The sequence below is a fragment of the Nerophis lumbriciformis genome, linkage group LG10 (genome assembly GCF_033978685.3).
Source record: "Nerophis lumbriciformis linkage group LG10, RoL_Nlum_v2.1, whole genome shotgun sequence".
NCBI classification, from domain to species: domain Eukaryota; kingdom Metazoa; phylum Chordata; class Actinopteri; order Syngnathiformes; family Syngnathidae; genus Nerophis; species Nerophis lumbriciformis.
In genome coordinates this window covers 18,199,569-18,216,358 of record NC_084557.2, presented here as the reverse complement: position 1 = coordinate 18,216,358, position 16,790 = coordinate 18,199,569, and the positions used below count along the sequence as shown (strand labels likewise).

The 16,790-nt window shown below is 38.0% G+C and overlaps 1 protein-coding gene across 2 annotated transcripts in view; it reads left to right on the top strand.

Annotated features, from left to right (window-relative positions):
* The window catches only part of mical3a (microtubule associated monooxygenase, calponin and LIM domain containing 3a), a 161,587-nt gene that overhangs the window by 90,665 nt on the left and 54,132 nt on the right, over window positions 1–16,790 (top strand). Inside the window, exons 12-23 of one of the 2 annotated variants that reach the window (XM_061970129.2) lie at window positions 2,444–2,537; window positions 2,660–2,689; window positions 3,481–3,628; window positions 7,844–8,040; window positions 8,152–8,270; window positions 8,370–8,432; window positions 10,024–10,203; window positions 12,294–12,389; window positions 12,611–12,694; window positions 14,473–14,586; window positions 14,850–14,912; window positions 14,997–15,110. In XM_061970129.2, the coding sequence (XP_061826113.1) occupies window positions 2,444–2,537; window positions 2,660–2,689; window positions 3,481–3,628; window positions 7,844–8,040; window positions 8,152–8,270; window positions 8,370–8,432; window positions 10,024–10,203; window positions 12,294–12,389; window positions 12,611–12,694; window positions 14,473–14,586; window positions 14,850–14,912; window positions 14,997–15,110 (1,302 nt within the window). The remainder of the gene's footprint in view (window positions 1–2,443; window positions 2,538–2,659; window positions 2,690–3,480; window positions 3,629–7,843; window positions 8,041–8,151; window positions 8,271–8,369; window positions 8,433–10,023; window positions 10,204–12,293; window positions 12,390–12,610; window positions 12,695–14,472; window positions 14,587–14,849; window positions 14,913–14,996; window positions 15,111–16,790) is intronic. The other variant, XM_061970130.2, reaches the window with a different exon arrangement.

Sequence of the window (16,790 nt, the reverse complement as noted above, 5' to 3'; positions counted from 1 at the left end):
GGTTTGTAGGGTAAAAGCAATTCTGAAAGATAAGAAGGCCCTATACCATAAAAATATTTATAAACCGTAAGAAGAACCTTAAAATTGATCCTGAAACACACGGGGAGCCTATGCAAATATTTTAAAACTGGTGTAATGTGAGCCCGCCTTTTGGTCTTCACCATTGAATATAAGACAGTCCCTTCAGGAATTTGTGATGGTGCAATTGCACCAATTCACGGAAATTCTACCAATATCCGAAAATTATGCACGGCCTCACAACTTTGTCTAATAATGCAACTTTCCTGCACATTTTCAGTGTCCTTTTCGCCAATCGTAATAATTTCTGAGTGGCACTCAAACTCTCTAATCAAAACTGTTTGTTTTTGTGAACATGAAGCAAGAACAACAACGTGCAACAAATATGTTAACTTTTTATTGCCCTAACGGTATAATTTTCACCTTCCTGCGTAGTAGCTCAGACCTACCTTTGGTTTCTTTTTACAGCATTATGCCTTCTGTGGTAATATAGCACATAAACATTTAGCAACACACTGGCGCCCTCACTTCTTAGTTTACATGTATTCATATGTCTATTTTATATTATTTTTTTTTTTTACAGGTTAAGACAATTAAAAACAGATTCTCATGTGCAATGCCAACCCAGCAATAAGGCAGCATTTACATGGCAGAGATGTTATGTGATGATATGATGATAATCTCTCATTGTCTCGTTTACCAACAACAATTACCACGATAGATCGCTATCAAGAGTTAGCAATTGATTGATTGATTGAAACTTTTATTAGTAGATTGCACAGTGCAGTACATATTCCGTACAATTGACCACTAAATGGTAACACCCGAATCAGTTTTTCAACTTGTTTAAGTCGGGGTCCACTTAAATTGATTCATGATACAGATATATACTATTATCATAATACAGTCATCACACAAGATAATCATCAGAGTATATACATTGATTTATTTACATTATTTACAATCCGGGGTGTGGGATGTGGAGGGGGGGGGGGAATGGACATTGGATCACTGTAGGACTGACTTGGTAGGATATGTACAGCAAGTAGTGGACATGGAGAGAGAGATCAGAAAACATAAGAATACGTATCTACATTTGATTATTTACAATCCGGGGAGGTAGGATGTGGAAGGGAGGGTGTTTGTTTAGGGTTGAAGTTGCCTGGAGGTGTTCTTTTAGTGCGATTTTGAAGGAGGATAGAGATGCCCTTTCTTTTACACCTGTTGGGAGTGCATTCCATATCGATGTGGCATAGAAAGAGAATGAGTTAAGACCTTTGTTAGATCGGAATCTGGGTTTAATGTGGTTAGTGGAGCTCCCCCTGGTGTTGTGGTTATGGCGGTCATTTACGTTAAGGAAGTAGTTTGACATGTACTTCGGTATCAGGGAGGTGTAGCGAATTTTAGAGACTAGGCTCAGTGCAAGTTGTTTTACTCTGTCCTCCACCCTTAGCCAGCCCACTTTGGAGAAGTGGGTAGGAGTGAGGTGTGATCTGGGGTGGAGGTCTAAAAGTAATCTGACTAGCTTGTTCTGGGATGTTTGGAGTCTAGCAACTGCTCCTTATGTGCGAGGCTGAGTGTGTTGGAACATAAAATAATGTTTAAGATGGACAAACACTTTTCAAGCATAAAACGTACACACAGAATGTCTGCAACTTGTGAATAACAGAGCAGGCAGCAGACAATAAGGAAGCCTTTGGTTAAGTTTTTCGTTCTGTAATTATAATTCATTGTTACTATTATTAGTTATAAATAAAACATAGTTTGACAATTAGTGTCTACTTTTTAGTCTCTGTTTTAAAATTGTGCTGAAATCCTGTGCTTTTTGAGGTTAAGGTTACAAGGAACACTTAAAATATTGGTATCAATTTCATGAAATCATGAGTTAATATAATGTTATTGAAAGAAAAAAACCTCAAAACATTGCAAATTTTGCCACAACTTTCGGAAAAATCTGCCCTGAATTCAGGCATTTTAGACCACAATAATCACAAAAAAGCCTGCGAAATCCTGGATGAACTGATAATGGAGCTAATAATATTGATAATGTCATAAATAAGATATTGACAGATAAATGTTCCTGTGATTTGTTGGGGTTGTGGTTTAGAGTGGTTATTATATTTGGAAATATACACGACTTGATAGGGACAAGCCGTAGGAAATGGATGGATGGATGAGAGAAAAACTAATTAAAATGCAGTTCTACTGCACAGTAAATTTCAACCACAATAATTCACAGACTGCTAAATTTACAGTTCTTTGGCACAGCTCTTCTGTTGGATCATTCTCTGTCATCATATATCTTAAGAACTTTTGAAAAAGCATTTAAGAAAACATTACATATTTTTGTATATAATATATAATTGTATAATACCCTTAGATTAAAAGTTGATATGTAAAATAATGCAGATAAAATCATTTACAGGTACGGCACTTGATCGACACGGGAGAATCCAGAGAGCTGCGCATTGAAATAGAAAATGTGATCAACTCATCGACACCAAAGTTGGCCAGGAATGGTTTGTATTTTTTTGTTTACAGTATGTGTTAAATGTTTTACTGACCAAAACACATACTTTCACAATTCATTAGTCAAAGATTTTTGCTGCTGCAATGTAACATTGGACTATTTCCACTATAGACTTTTGCCTGCTTGACAAGCAGTTGCAAGGTAACCCAATGTCCAAATGCATGGAGTTTTCTTTTTTAGTTTCAACAAATGTGTGGTTTTCTACTACGTACTACATAAACTATGTATATGATTATTGTTAAATAATGGACCATAAATATTTGGCGTGTACTAACCAGGTCATTGATTGGTTGCAATAAATTCAACATAAACAGCATCCTCTCCTAACTGCTCATTTGCATGCCATGTCGTCTTTATGGCAGTAAACAATTGACCTTTCATGGTTCATTACATTACCTCATGAACCAGTTTATACTGGTACTAACATGGATGATGGAGTCACGGCTGATAAACCTTAACGAGTCCCTTCACAGCTTCATGTCTGACGGAGGCCGTAAGATTGTCCAGCAGAGAGACATTATCTGGAATAAAGTATTTGGACACCTAGTTTTTACACCTACTGTAAGTGGAAATAAAATATGGCTCCACTCTTCTAGGAAGACAATATATACAGCATTTTGGACTAGGAATATAGATCTTTTTAGATGGGTCGGATGGGGATCTGGCTAATCTCTCCTAGGTTTGGTGAGGTGGAACTCATGGCTCTCAAGTTCTTCCACATTCAACTCATGCAACCACTGCTGGTACATGAACTGGCTTTTCCTAAATTGTTCCCACTAAGTCGAATGCGGGTGTGAGTATTGATTAAAGGTGTGTCCAAATATTTTTTTCCCAAACAGTGTGTGCAATGCCACAAACAAAAAATTGTTGTATTTTAGCTTCCCATTTGTAATTTTAACATGATAACAATTTATCTCTTCCTGCCTCTTCAGAATCCATAGCTCGATCCAGTAAACTTCTTAACTGGTGTCAGAGGCAAACAGAAGGATATCGAAATGTTTGCGTAAAGGACCTCACTATGTCATGGAAGAGTGGTCTGGCCCTGTGTGCGCTCATTCACCGATACAGGCCAGATTTTATGTGAGTACCCGAAGAACACATGCACAACACATACCCAGCTCGGTGTAAATTTGTGAAAGATTCCTAACTATGTGATCTGCTCAGTGTGGGTGACTTAGAGGTTTAAGCATTGTTTGGAAGACTAGCCTGTTATATGAATATGTGTGGGTTGCATGCGCTATTAAGTGTCTGAATTGGACCTTGCCTTTTGTTGTGTATGTGTGTTGTGTTAATGAGGTGACAGATACCACATGTAATGGACTCCTCAGGGCCCTTGAGGGGGCCTTGCCCTTTTCCGCTCATACACACACACACACACACACACACACACACACACACACACACACACACACACACACACACACACACACACACACACACACACACACACACACACACACACACACACACACACACACACACACACCACAGAATACGCACACACACACACACGCCACAGCCATAATGCAGATTGATGTTCTCTTGTGGCAACATGGCAGTTAACAATCTAAGCTATTACGGTAGTTGTGTGACAGCTGCTTTAAGTAAAGAGAGGGTTTAGGATGTTTAAAGCGAAACTGCCCTTTTTTTTTTTTATTTGGATATTATTCACAATGCTCATGTGAGACAGGCACACGTTTTTCTTTATTTATGTATTCCAACTTCTATATAAACGCTAGCAAGAGTCATCTAACAATGAAGGTAATGGGATTTGCTCTATTCCACGTATAAAGCGCTTTAAAGAAAAATCCAAAAACCTACAACAACATGTTTTATACAAGCTGGAATTATATGCGCAATGTAGTAACATGCACATTCATAGTGACATGTAATATTTATGTATTTTGGTCTCTTTAAGCAAATGGTGGAACATTCATTTCACAGACACATCACAACCTTCGCTATTTCCAACCACTACTAAACATGCCAGACAATAATGAGAGCTAACAATGACTCCTTTGGGACAAATGATGGTCCAGAAGCTTGTTTGTGTGAGGCTGAATATATGGATGAGGAGCTACAAGTTACAGAAGCTGAGTGATAAGAAGATCCAGCAAGCAGCAGTAGTGCTAAGTGCTTAACAAGAAAGAAAAACTACAGACATAATAAAACAATCACTTACTGTACAATATCTGCTCTCACTGGGATGTCGACAGATGGGACGTTTATATCTTCCCGTTTAGATGAAGAATTAACCATAATCCTCAAGCAGTTAAAGGTGAAAAAAACGTAACACTAACAAGAGTCTTTTCGTGTCTTTCTCGTCATCTCCAGGTCTAAGTTGTATTTCAAAGTTGACCAACTTCTCTACAACCTTAAACTGTGCAAGTGAGAGGCATGATTTAAAATCTTAAGTGAACTTTCACCCGAGCTAGTTACCTATTTGGGGTCGCCGCTAATCAGTGCGCTTATCAGTGCTGTATGGTGCGCCTTTTTTTGCGTTTTGCTCCTAAAATAAATCCATTCAAATCTGATAAAATTAGAGTAAAATTTTCGCCCATCTGTATAGCATGTTTGAAATAAATTTAAACCATAACCAAATGATCGATCACTCGCGCTGAGAGCTGTGTGTATCTTTGTGGTATGTTCTATGATGTTTACCTATAAAAAAACACAGTCAGTTTATTTTCATGTTTAAAAACCTGGACACTTTATTTCACATTTTGTTCTTTAATATATTTGTTAGCTGAACAATTGAGCGTAGCCAACTGTTTCTTTAAAGAAGATTGGAGATTATATTTGACTTTTCTTATGTTATTTTCAAGGCTTTTCCTTTTTTTCAAAACACCTCTTAAGTTGGGATCCTATTACACAAAACCAATATTTTTTTACTTGATGGTACCTGTTTTTATGTATTTGGGATCACAATCAGTCCTGAAAATTTAAAATCAAATCAAGGCATGGTGGAGATATTTAGTAACGTCAACAAATATTTCCATTTGTGGGTTAGTTTATGGGCTAAACTAAATTGGGATATTAGTTTTGATCCCTATCCCCCAGCCCTACTTTTGTTAGTGACAGTGCTAGCACAGTTTAGGGATGTTCTCTGTGTTTAATTGAGCGTTACAGTAGGCCTTATGATCGCATTGTGTTTATATTTATGAGTGCACATGTGTACCTTGTTTAAGTGTTGATAATTAAATTGTGATATCTAAGACATTTCATAATGCTACAAAAATGTTTCTGTGCTACAAAAAAATTCTGTGCGACCAATTTTTTTCCATTTAGTAGCACCGGTGCCATTAGTTAAAAAGCTAAGCGTACAGCCCTGCTTATAATAACAATATCACTAATACTTGGTTAATATCAGTCAGTAAATGAATGTATATATTTGTAAACGCTCTGAAGTGGGAAAGGGGTAGGATTAAATAAGCTTTGCTTCTTCCTACTCCTTTTCGGACATGATGTAAAGTGAAATGATATGAAATTGTGTGATGTATTATGCTGTAAGTGTGTTAATGTTCGAAATAAACTAAAGAAAGAAAGAAAGAAAGAAGAATATGCAGGTCACGACATGTAAATAGAATATTGTTTGCGGTTTTTGGATGTTTTGTATAAGGGCTTTATGGGCGCAATAGATAACTCCCGTTAGCTTCATTGCTAGCCACCTCGTATATCATCGGATATTACAAATTAAAATGCATTAAAAAAAACGTGTTCTTGTTTTACATATGGCTTGCGATTGATTGGCAAAATTCCCCCAAAAAGTGCAGTTCTTCATTAACTGCGCACATGTGAAAAGGCAGCTTCTAAGAGGTTTGAGAGAGTCTGTTCTGTGCTTGATGGAATGCACTGATGTTTTTAAATGGACTGTATGAGGTAATTGTTGTGTAATGGAAATATTTTCCCCGGCTTCGAGCAATGACATTTACAGTAAATTGTCTCTCACCAAAAATCATGCATTAGCCTGTCTTCCAGCTATGCGTTATTTTGCATATTATTTGCATACAACTTGTTTTATACTGTAAAATGTTCTCATCAGTTGTACATTTTATTAAAGTATTACATATTTAGTTAGCCTTTGCCGCTTTGCTCATATTTTCAGTGTTAATTAAGTAGGATGGCAATTAAATGTATTATATATAGTATGGTAGTACATCAAGTTAGTGTTCCGCGTCCGCGCTCGTAACTCAAAACACTCATGTCTCAAATCAGCCTCGCTCATTGAAATTAATTTAAATAAATTCAATCCGTGCTGGGCCCTCCCAAAACACAACCATTTGAATATGTAATATGTCTTTTAAGAAGAAAAAAAAGAAATATAGATATGAAAAACATTACAATATCATCTATTACAAACAACTACAGTAGTTTTATGAAATAATGTTTTAATATTGTTCAGCATTTACCTTCGGAACCAGACTTTTGTAGATGTCTCCTACGAGCTGCTTAGTAGTTAACAATAGGAACTACAACATTGTTGTGGCACACAAACGTAATTGAGTGACGGACCGGAAAGGTTAGAGTTGACAGCAAACTGTGTTTCAACGGTAATGCTCAATGCTTAAGTTAGGAGACAAAGCTGAAACACGTCTAACAGCAACAGCTGCTTCTCCAAAATGTAATGAATAAATGTCAGTTGTTTGGAAATTTGTGGCTGCATGTCGCTAACACTGAGTGCAGCTTGTGTGATGCAGACTGACTGACCAGGTTGTTTCTCTTATTCGTTCGTTTGCTTCTTCTTTTTTCCACCAACTCTCTCCGTTCCGGTGGTTAGAGTGCAGGATTGTGTCAATTTCTGGCTGTGGGCTGTGGACAAGTCAACGTCAACCGCTGGCGAAAATGCTCGTAACTCAAAATTATGCTTGCAACTTAAAGCCTAACAAAAATCAGAGAGTCCACTTGTATCCCAAACTACTCATAAATTTCGGTACTTGTAAGTTAAGGTACGACTCATTGTATATCTGTAGTCTGCCATCTGCTTTTTTTCTTTTGTAAAATATTTTTTGTTAATGAAAATTTTGTTTTGATACACTGTAGACCTTTTAAAATGTACTTGCATTGATGTCAGTGGGTAACCTTATGGTGACAAATGGAAACAATGCATATAAAAGGTAATTACAGAGCCAAACAGTAATGTCAATCAAATAGATTATGGAACCTGGAGTTATTTTGTTTTCGAGGGAACACAACACCAAGGATGTAATTATACCTTTCTGTATTTTTGCCTCTGAACGTCTGTTTTCAAATCCTGTTTTTGACTTTGTCTTGTTTCGCTTTCGTTGTTGTCCTCAGTGATTTTGATTCCCTGGATGAACGAGACCAAGAAAAGAACAACCAGTTGGGTTTTGACGTGGCAGAGAGGGAATTTGGCATCTCACCCTGCATGACTGGCAAAGAGATGTCTACTGTTGTGGAGCCTGACAAACTTTCTATGGTCATGTACCTTAGCCAGTTCTATGAGATGTTTAAGGACACAGTGCCACCTGGAGGTGAGAGACTGTCTATTTTAGTGTATGGCATAAAGAGAGGTTGTACTGATTCAGTGCCTAATTATCCCAACAAATGACTCCTGTATTTCATCCTTTCTTTTGTCTGTTCAGATAATCAAAATCTGAGTCCAGAGGAGAAGGCTGTACTAATGGCAAGCACTAAATCACCCATCTCCTTCTTTAGCAAGCTTGGTCAGAGCATTGCAATCTCAAGGAAACGTAACCCCAAGGTCAGAGTTTGAACATCCAATAATCTCTTCCAGAAATATTGAGCAGAGACATACATTGTTGTGATGGGACTAATACTTTGTTTGATATTTCATCACCAGGACAAAAAAGAGAAGGACATGGACGGTTTGGGGAAGAGAAGGAAAACCAGCCAGTCTGAAGACGTGAGTTGTTGTGAAAGATTCATGCAAACAAGAGAGAGATAATCTAGATTACGTTCATGAACATACCGTATTTTTCGGAGTATAAGTCGCACCGTAGTATAAGTCGCACCGTAGTATAAGTCGCACCTGGTGAAAATGCATAATAAAGAAGGAAAAACATATATAAGTCGTACTGGAGCCCGGCCAAACTATGAAAAAAATTGTGACTTATATTCTGAAAAATACGGTATGTATATAATAAATTAATGGAGGGCATTCAAAATTATCTTCATGCAAAAAGGGACAAGTGGTAGAAATTGGATGGTTGGATGGATCTGGTTTATTGTCTGTAAATAAGATAAACATAAAACTTGGATAATGATGCAAGATTGAGTATACTAAATCTATACTAAAGCCGATACCTTCCTGCTTCTCAAGACTGATATCGATAAATTATTATTTAAGTCTGTTATTTTATAAATGTAGATTTTAGTGTAGTGTGTGCACACCTAGAGTTAAGAGAGAGTCAAACAATGGTGGATAACCAAATATGACATCACTAGTATAGTAACATCCATCCATCCATCCATCCATTTTCTACCGCTTGTCCCTTTTGGGGTAACATTCATAAATCAGTGAAGCTTATGTCCTGATTATGGATGAGTATTGTTTACATTTTAACCGATACTAATACCAAATCTGTAATTTAAAAATGGTGCCCAAACCGTTACTTATAAAATTGAAGACATGCACATTTTTGTAAAACCCCCCAAAAAAGAACAATGCTTTTTTATGTAATGGAATTTTGTGACATTCAAGTTGAACATGCTAGTAATTCAAATACTTCAGTGATGTAAATGTCATTAAGAATAAGTAATACATTTATAAATAATCTACAACAAATTGTCATAACTATTGCAGCAATACAGGACATAGAGAACGTACAAAAACACAACCTACTTGCTTGCCATAACCATCATGAGGAAGTGGTTTGTTGTTTTTGTTGTGGCTACTGGCTAGGCTAGCGCTGTGGTGTCGTCTAATGAGGGCTGCTGTTGGCATGTTGAGGTCGCCAATAAAGTAAAAAAGAACGTCAGACTTCTGTCAGGATGCAACATTACTTACAAAAATGTTACCGCCAAGCACAAGTGGATCAGAATCATGAGTTTGCAATCACTTTGCACTGGAGCAGGGCACTGATAGCTTCCTCTGTTTTGGTGTGGATACTAGTGGGTGGCCATTGAGGTTGATGTGTTATTCCCTTGCGGAGTGTTTGCAGGGCATTTGGTTCAGGCATGACACGGGATGTTTTCCTCTGAGTACTGAGGTCCGGTGATTATAGGGACAGTTTGTAACATCCAACGATGTATGAGCGTACAGCACAGTATGGGTAATTGGAGCATTTTTGAAAATGTTTATTTGTTATCTATTCTTTTTTTTAAATGTTATTGGATTATCGGTGTCACATTATGATTACCAACATGCCAAACGTCCTGATGATTATCGTACACCCCTAGTGCATTCCTTTAGAAATTGCTCAGAGTTGTAATTTCAAAGAGTCTAATTCCTAAAGGTGATTGGAAAACAAATCTCCCAATAAATGTTTTTTCAGGAGGAAGTATCCAAGGCTGCTCGTGAAGACAGACAGGCCAATGTACCAGCTCTATTGGCAGAGAGGAAAATGGATTCTGCTGCTGTAGGGAACAACAATAAAGTCAAGGTCATGGCTACCCAGCTGCTTGCCAAGTTTGAGGAGAATGCGCCCGCTCACGCCTCAGGACTTATAAGACAGGTACAGTGTGCTCACGCTGCTTGGATTTGATAATTGGATTTCATTTGCTGTATACATTTTGCACAACCAGTGAGGCCGTGCCTTTTAGTGTCATGATGGAGGACATATGGGCTGTTGTTTTATTGGGAGGAACTCCAAAGTGGACATTTGTCAGGCGGACTATTGTTCCTGTTCCATGTGGGCGACCTTACCGGGCTGTCTGGGCTCAGAGTGCTGAATTGGTTAGCACAGCTTTGCACATTAATGGGTAGGAAAGGTCTATAACAACCCTGGAAATCATTGTTGAAGCAGAAAAAGACAACTCTCAATTATTACACTCATAGAATACATCACGTATGTCAACACAAGTGTTACTGTGCCTCTGATCAAATGTTGCATTATTGTAAATGTTGCCGACTAAATTAGGGTCAAGCATCGGCTTTGTGAGGAACATTGTTACGACTCGAGTGCAGTAAATATTAATGAAGTTGTGTTAGCATGAACGGTTAGATTTTTTGTCTGCTCGCTAGAATGATTTATGATACCCCGAGAGGGGACAAGCGGTTGAAAATGGATGGGAGGATGGACATTCACTGATTTTAAGTCACCAAAAATTTTTTAAAAATGGACTGAAAATGGCATTTATGATGCGCCCTATGTGTTGTGCTTGAAATTGCTTTGGAGGACATGCAAAATTACGGACTTTACATGTAATCATTAGCATTTTAGTAGTTAGCATACACAAACAAATACTTTGGAAAATGAGAAAATCTGGTGGTACATAAGGACAATTTCACTGAACCGGTGCCATTTGCTTGTTGTAACGAACTCCAAATAAACTTGGATTTCGCTAAATCTGATTAATACACATATTAAACTGCTCAAAATATGTATTGGCCCATCTCAGGTTACTTTTATTTCATTTATGTACAAGGTTCCTTAACTGAAGATGACTTATTTGAGTACCGGACTGAAAGTAACGGGAGTGAGTTTGTTTTAGCTTAGAAATAGTAAATACCTGAAATATGGCCACATATGGTATTCATGCTAATATAATGTTGACACTAAGCACACTATAGTCATTCAACAAAAAAATCTAGAAATAAACATAACATACAAAATAATTTAGGTATCAGGATTGTGGTAAGAGTTCAATCCCAAACCCCGGTCATAGTTGAAATTCCATTAAATAGACAGAAAAATAAATTAGTGAACTTACTTTTAGCTTTTCCATAGCCTGCAGAGGATCCGAATGATGCAACTTTCTGGGAACACTGTGACTTGTGGAATATTCCACATTTTTCAGATGGGGTACTGTGTTGGGGTAACAAGACTGAGTGACAATTTAGGGACACAACTAAAGTGTGAATGTTTTCCTGTTTCTTTTTTAGGAAAACTAACTTAAGTTATTGCTGAGTTAATGATACTATCTCTGAAGGATATAGATCTGGGTGCCCAAACTTTTTGCCTTCAAGGGCCAAAGTGAAAATATGGGACGCACAGTGATTTTAAGCGTACAGCAGCACCATGAGTGAGGAGTTAATCGCATACAGCCATATATAATTTAGAGAGATCAACACGCAGACATGCCAATAATTATTAATGTAAACTTGAAAGAGGTCAGTTTCAATATGTATTAAACTTGGGAAACCAACCTTTTGTGTGCCAAACTAAACTTCTCTGCGGCCCCACTTTGGTCACCCCTGATATAGATTATTATATTTCATGGTAAATTCTAATTTTAGGGCACTTGGTGTAATAAAAAAAACAAAAACAGTTAGATTTATCATGCATTTATTATACGTTTTATGTACTTGACACACGCGTGGCACAGATTTGGTGGAATAGCCCTAATGCAGTAGAGATATAAATGCTATGACCATTATACAGTATATGTTATGTTCTCTGAGTCTGGTCCTGTAATGACAGGTTTTCACCTTAGTTTTGAACACCTATTGTATGTTTTATTCATCTATTCATCAGTCACTTCTTTGTATCTATTTCCTGTGCCTCTTCTACCTCTCCCAACATGTTTCATGATTGCTTGCATGCTTTTCTTTGCTTCATTGCCAACCACTGTCGATGTCCTTCATCTTCACACGACCACAAAGGGGGATTCTCTGCCCAATCTGGACTGCTTTTTGCCCCAGTCCCCGCCCAAACCCCTTGAGCCAGTGCGCCTGGCACCTGTCCCAGCTTGGAGAAAGGTAAAAAAGGGGACCTTCCCCTTCTCCTTAGAGACAAACCCCTCCCCCAAGACTGATTTACTAACCGTATATCCCATAGTGTGCTACCTAGAACCAGACTTGCACCCGTGTGAGTGATCCCAGCAGTAGTTAGATGATCAAATCTCTGGTATTCGATACTCATGCAACAATCCTAAACCCTTAATCAAGCAATCGGATATTTGCTGTCTGTCCTGGTTCAGAGACGCACACAGCAGCAGGAGCAGCTGAGCATTCGATACAAAGAAAAGATCAAGTGTCAGACCCTGCCCAACAGAGGGGAGCAGGTATGGTTAGCGCTGCTGGCCTGGTTGTAGTTAGCCATTCCTTGAACCCTTTTACATCCTGTAAACTCATTCATATAATTGATAAGTGATAATAGACTTGTCAAACATGAATATCCCTAATCTTTCCAAGCAGAGGCATTTTCTCTAATACAGAAAATAATCCATGAAACCAAGTACCGTATTTTTCGGAGTATAAGTCGCACCGGAGTATAAGTCGCACCTGCCGAAAATGCATAATAAAGAAGGAAAAAAACATATATAAGTTGCACTGGAGCCCGGCCAAACTATGAAAAAAACTGCGACTTATAGTCCGAAAAATACGGTAATAGTAAACACGACTACTACAATATTATTTTTTTAAAGCTGGAGTAGTTTGCCCACAATTTTATTTTCTCACAAACTATAGTGGAGTATAATGTTTGAATAGTTAGTCGTCCCTTGTTTATCGTGGTTAATTGAGACCAGACATGACCGCGATAAACTGATCTGCAAAATTGGATTATTATTCATAAATTAAATATTTTCATAGTTTGAGCACAAAACTGTTTCCGACCTTGTAAATATGTTTTTTTAACATAATTAGAACCCTCTAAACATGAATTGACACCCATATAGTCACCTTCACACACATTTCACCCGATAGAGTAGGCTTCTGTACTTACCAGGAGCCCGTAGGATCCTCCAAGCATAATTGCTATGGCTGTCACCCAGTCACTCCAACATGGCCACAACGTGACAAATACTTGGTCGCATCCTGGGTAATTCCTCTAAGTTAGAACTAGGCTTCCATGTGTGAACCACGGGCGTAAGTTGTTTTGCAAAAAACTTGGTCAACTTGACAGTAGCAGCTACGATCATTAGCTTGGATGTTGGCATTCCGTGTTACCATTGCGTGTCTGCGTTGTCATTACACATAGCTCAAGCCAAAGCTGTGTCATTGATGTCAATGACGTGCATCAATAGAGATTTTCTCCACTTTAGCCGATCAGCTGCTGATATTGGTGTATCGAATGTCTAATGCTGCATCCAGTTCCTGTCGTTTGAGATCGCGTTCATCAAAAGCTCACCAATGTGCATACGTGTTACTGACTGACTGAGACAGGAGTTAAAGATGAAGTCCATCAAACATGTGTTCAATACAAAAAATCTGGTTGAGATTGTCATAGTGAAGATAGAGTAGCACAAGTCTTAGGTTTTTACATAGTAGTTTATTTCACCCTTAACCAAGAAACGCTTGGAAAATATTTGTCGATTGCCACAACATAAAGCAAATAAAACTTAGTTTAGCACTTAATTTAGGTAAAAACTTCTTGTAGAATGTTTTTGCTTTTTTTGTTTTTTAAAGTAAAACAAAAAAAATAGAAATCCGCGATATGACAGGTTGAAGCCGAGGCTTTTGTAGCGCGATATAGCGAGGGACGACTGTACTGGATTTTTTGCCCTGATAGAATATTAGTTTTTTCTCCCAAATCCTAATACACTTTTTGCAATTGTGTTTGACTAACAAGATTTTTTTTTTAACTCCGACTAAAAATTTAATTTGTGTGAACTTGTGTAGTAAAAGTGATACTAATTAATTGCAAAAGTACCTCAGACTAACTCCAATAAGTTTTTAAATATTAAGTGTGGTAATGTTAACAATACTTTTGTGATAAGAGCTGTTTAAATTATTTGCAATCATTTCTTGAATGTTACTGACGAGGAGCCAGAAACGACTTCACCTAGACGTCATCAGCTCCATGGACTTGTGCTGAATGTTCTGTTCCTCGTCCCTCAAGGCAAGAAGTGGTCCCGACCAAGCGTACAGCTCGGGCTCTCGGAGCTGCCCAAAGAAAACCATTTTGCTTCTTTCCTCTTCCTCCTCCACTTCCTCGCTTTCTCTTCACACTGAGGTGACACACATTCCGTTGTATTTGTCTGTGTGTGTGTGTGTGTGTGTGTGTGTGTGTGGGGGGGGATAGTTTACCCTCTTGTATTCTTTCCTTCAATCAAATTATTATATTTTGTAGAAACTTACAAATATAATTTTTGTTCCGGGCACTTTGCTTATTAGTCATTGTCAACCACAGTCATGCTGCATGCTGAAAAAAAAACATATTTTAAAGCTCCTATTTTTGAGACTATTTCTGCTTAATGCAAACCATTTGCCTTCAAGCATTTTAGTGTTACTCCAGAAGAAGAGGAGCTTGAATACTACGAGAAGCCTGTGAATTATGGGGTAACATGACTGCCTGACCAGGCGTATAGTAGCACAGCAGGATTTACTTAATATTGTCAGGTCTTAATAAAGCTTCCTCAGCAGGACTGGAAGCCCTTGCAACTGAATGACCCAGGACCTATTCATGTACCTGGTATACAGGAGAGGGCTGACCGCCTTTTCTCCAAGTTTAAGGGCAAAGCTGACATGCCACCAAAGGTGAACACTTTGCATGGCTGTGTTGTGGCTAAAGTGTGCAAACAACAGACACATGTAGAAATTAACCAATGCTTTCAAGTTGCAATACTTCTTCTTAAAGGAAAACTGCACTTTTTTTTGGAATGTTGCCGGTCATCCACAATCCTTATGTGAGACAAGGACACATATCTTTCCCTTTTTGTGCATTGTAAATAGTGAAAAACTGCTCGTATGAGGCAGCTAACAAGTCTCACATTAATGTAATAATTCAATAACTATACCCACTCAGTATCCATTGCAGCCAGTCACTCAGAGGGGGGTCGCCACTTCTACGGCCCCTTCCCAACGTTTCTTCTTTTTCCCAGTTTGGGCTATAGGAGTTTTTCCTTGCCCGGATGTGGGTGCAGATCATGGGATGGCCTTGTGGTTTGTAAAACCTTTTGAGGCACTTGTGATTAAGGGCCATTCAAATAAAGTGTGATTGTATTCCTGTAAGTAATGGGTATACAATCTATTCTGCCTACAAAGCCCAAAAGCCTCTAGCAGCGTTTTATATATGCTGTAAGTATGTATGTAGTGTAGTAACAGACACAATTATGTAATATTTACTGTATGTTGGTCATTTTAAGCATTATTGTTACTTTTTTCCTCGGCACATTGAGTTCACAGAGCGCATTATAACAAACGCTACTTTTGTCAACAACAGCAGTGAAGAGAGTGTGTTCTGTTACCACTAATATCCAGCTTGGTGTGGGCCTTGGGCTGTTATCATTTAGCACTATTGATAAACATTTCAAATAACAACATAAAACAGCCACTTACAATGTCGGCTCTCATGGGGATGCCGACTGCTCTCATTTAGCTTGTAAATTCAGAATAATTGTCACTCCACAGATTAAAAAAAAAAAAAAAAGCTTCCTAGTGATGTTGGAATGATTTTATGCTGCACTCCATTTGTTGAAAGCCATATGGGGTCAAGCTGGTAGGATGTACATTTTCAAAGTTGACCAGCTTCTCTACAGTTGAGATGCATGATTTTAAAAACCTGGAATTAACATTTACCGTATTTTTCGGAGTATATGTCGCACCGGAGTATAAGTCGCACCTGCCGAAAATGCATAATAAAGAAGGAAAAAAACATATATAAGTTGCACTGGAAAAAAACTGCGACTTATAGTCCGAAAAATACGGTACTAACGCAAAGGCAATACAACAGCAGCAGAAGCAGCTCAAGCTCCTTCTTCTTCTTCTTCTTCTATTCTTTCTTCTCCTCATTATTCTCCTTCTTTTGATTCTTCTCCTTCTTCTTGTCATTCTTCTTCTTCTTCTCCTTCTTGTCATTCTTCTCCTTCTCTTTCTTCTTCTCCTTCTTCTTCTCCTTCTCCTTCTTCTCCTTCTCCTCCTTCTTCCTTCTTCTTCCTTCTTCTTCTTCTTCTTTTTCTACTTCTACTTCTACTTTTAGTTTTAGCTTTAGTTTTTCTTGTTTTTCTTTTTTCTCTCTTCTTTTTCTTCTTGTTTTTCTTTTTCTTTTTTCTTTAGCTTCTTTTTTTTCTTTTTCTTTTTCTTCTTCTTTTTTCTTCTTTTTCTTCTTTCTTCTTCTTCTTCTTCTTCTTCTTCTTCTTCTTCTTCTTCTTCTTCATTTTATGACTGGTTGCAACCTTTATTTGCAGCGCAAGCCAGCTCATAGCTGACTCGCTAGTG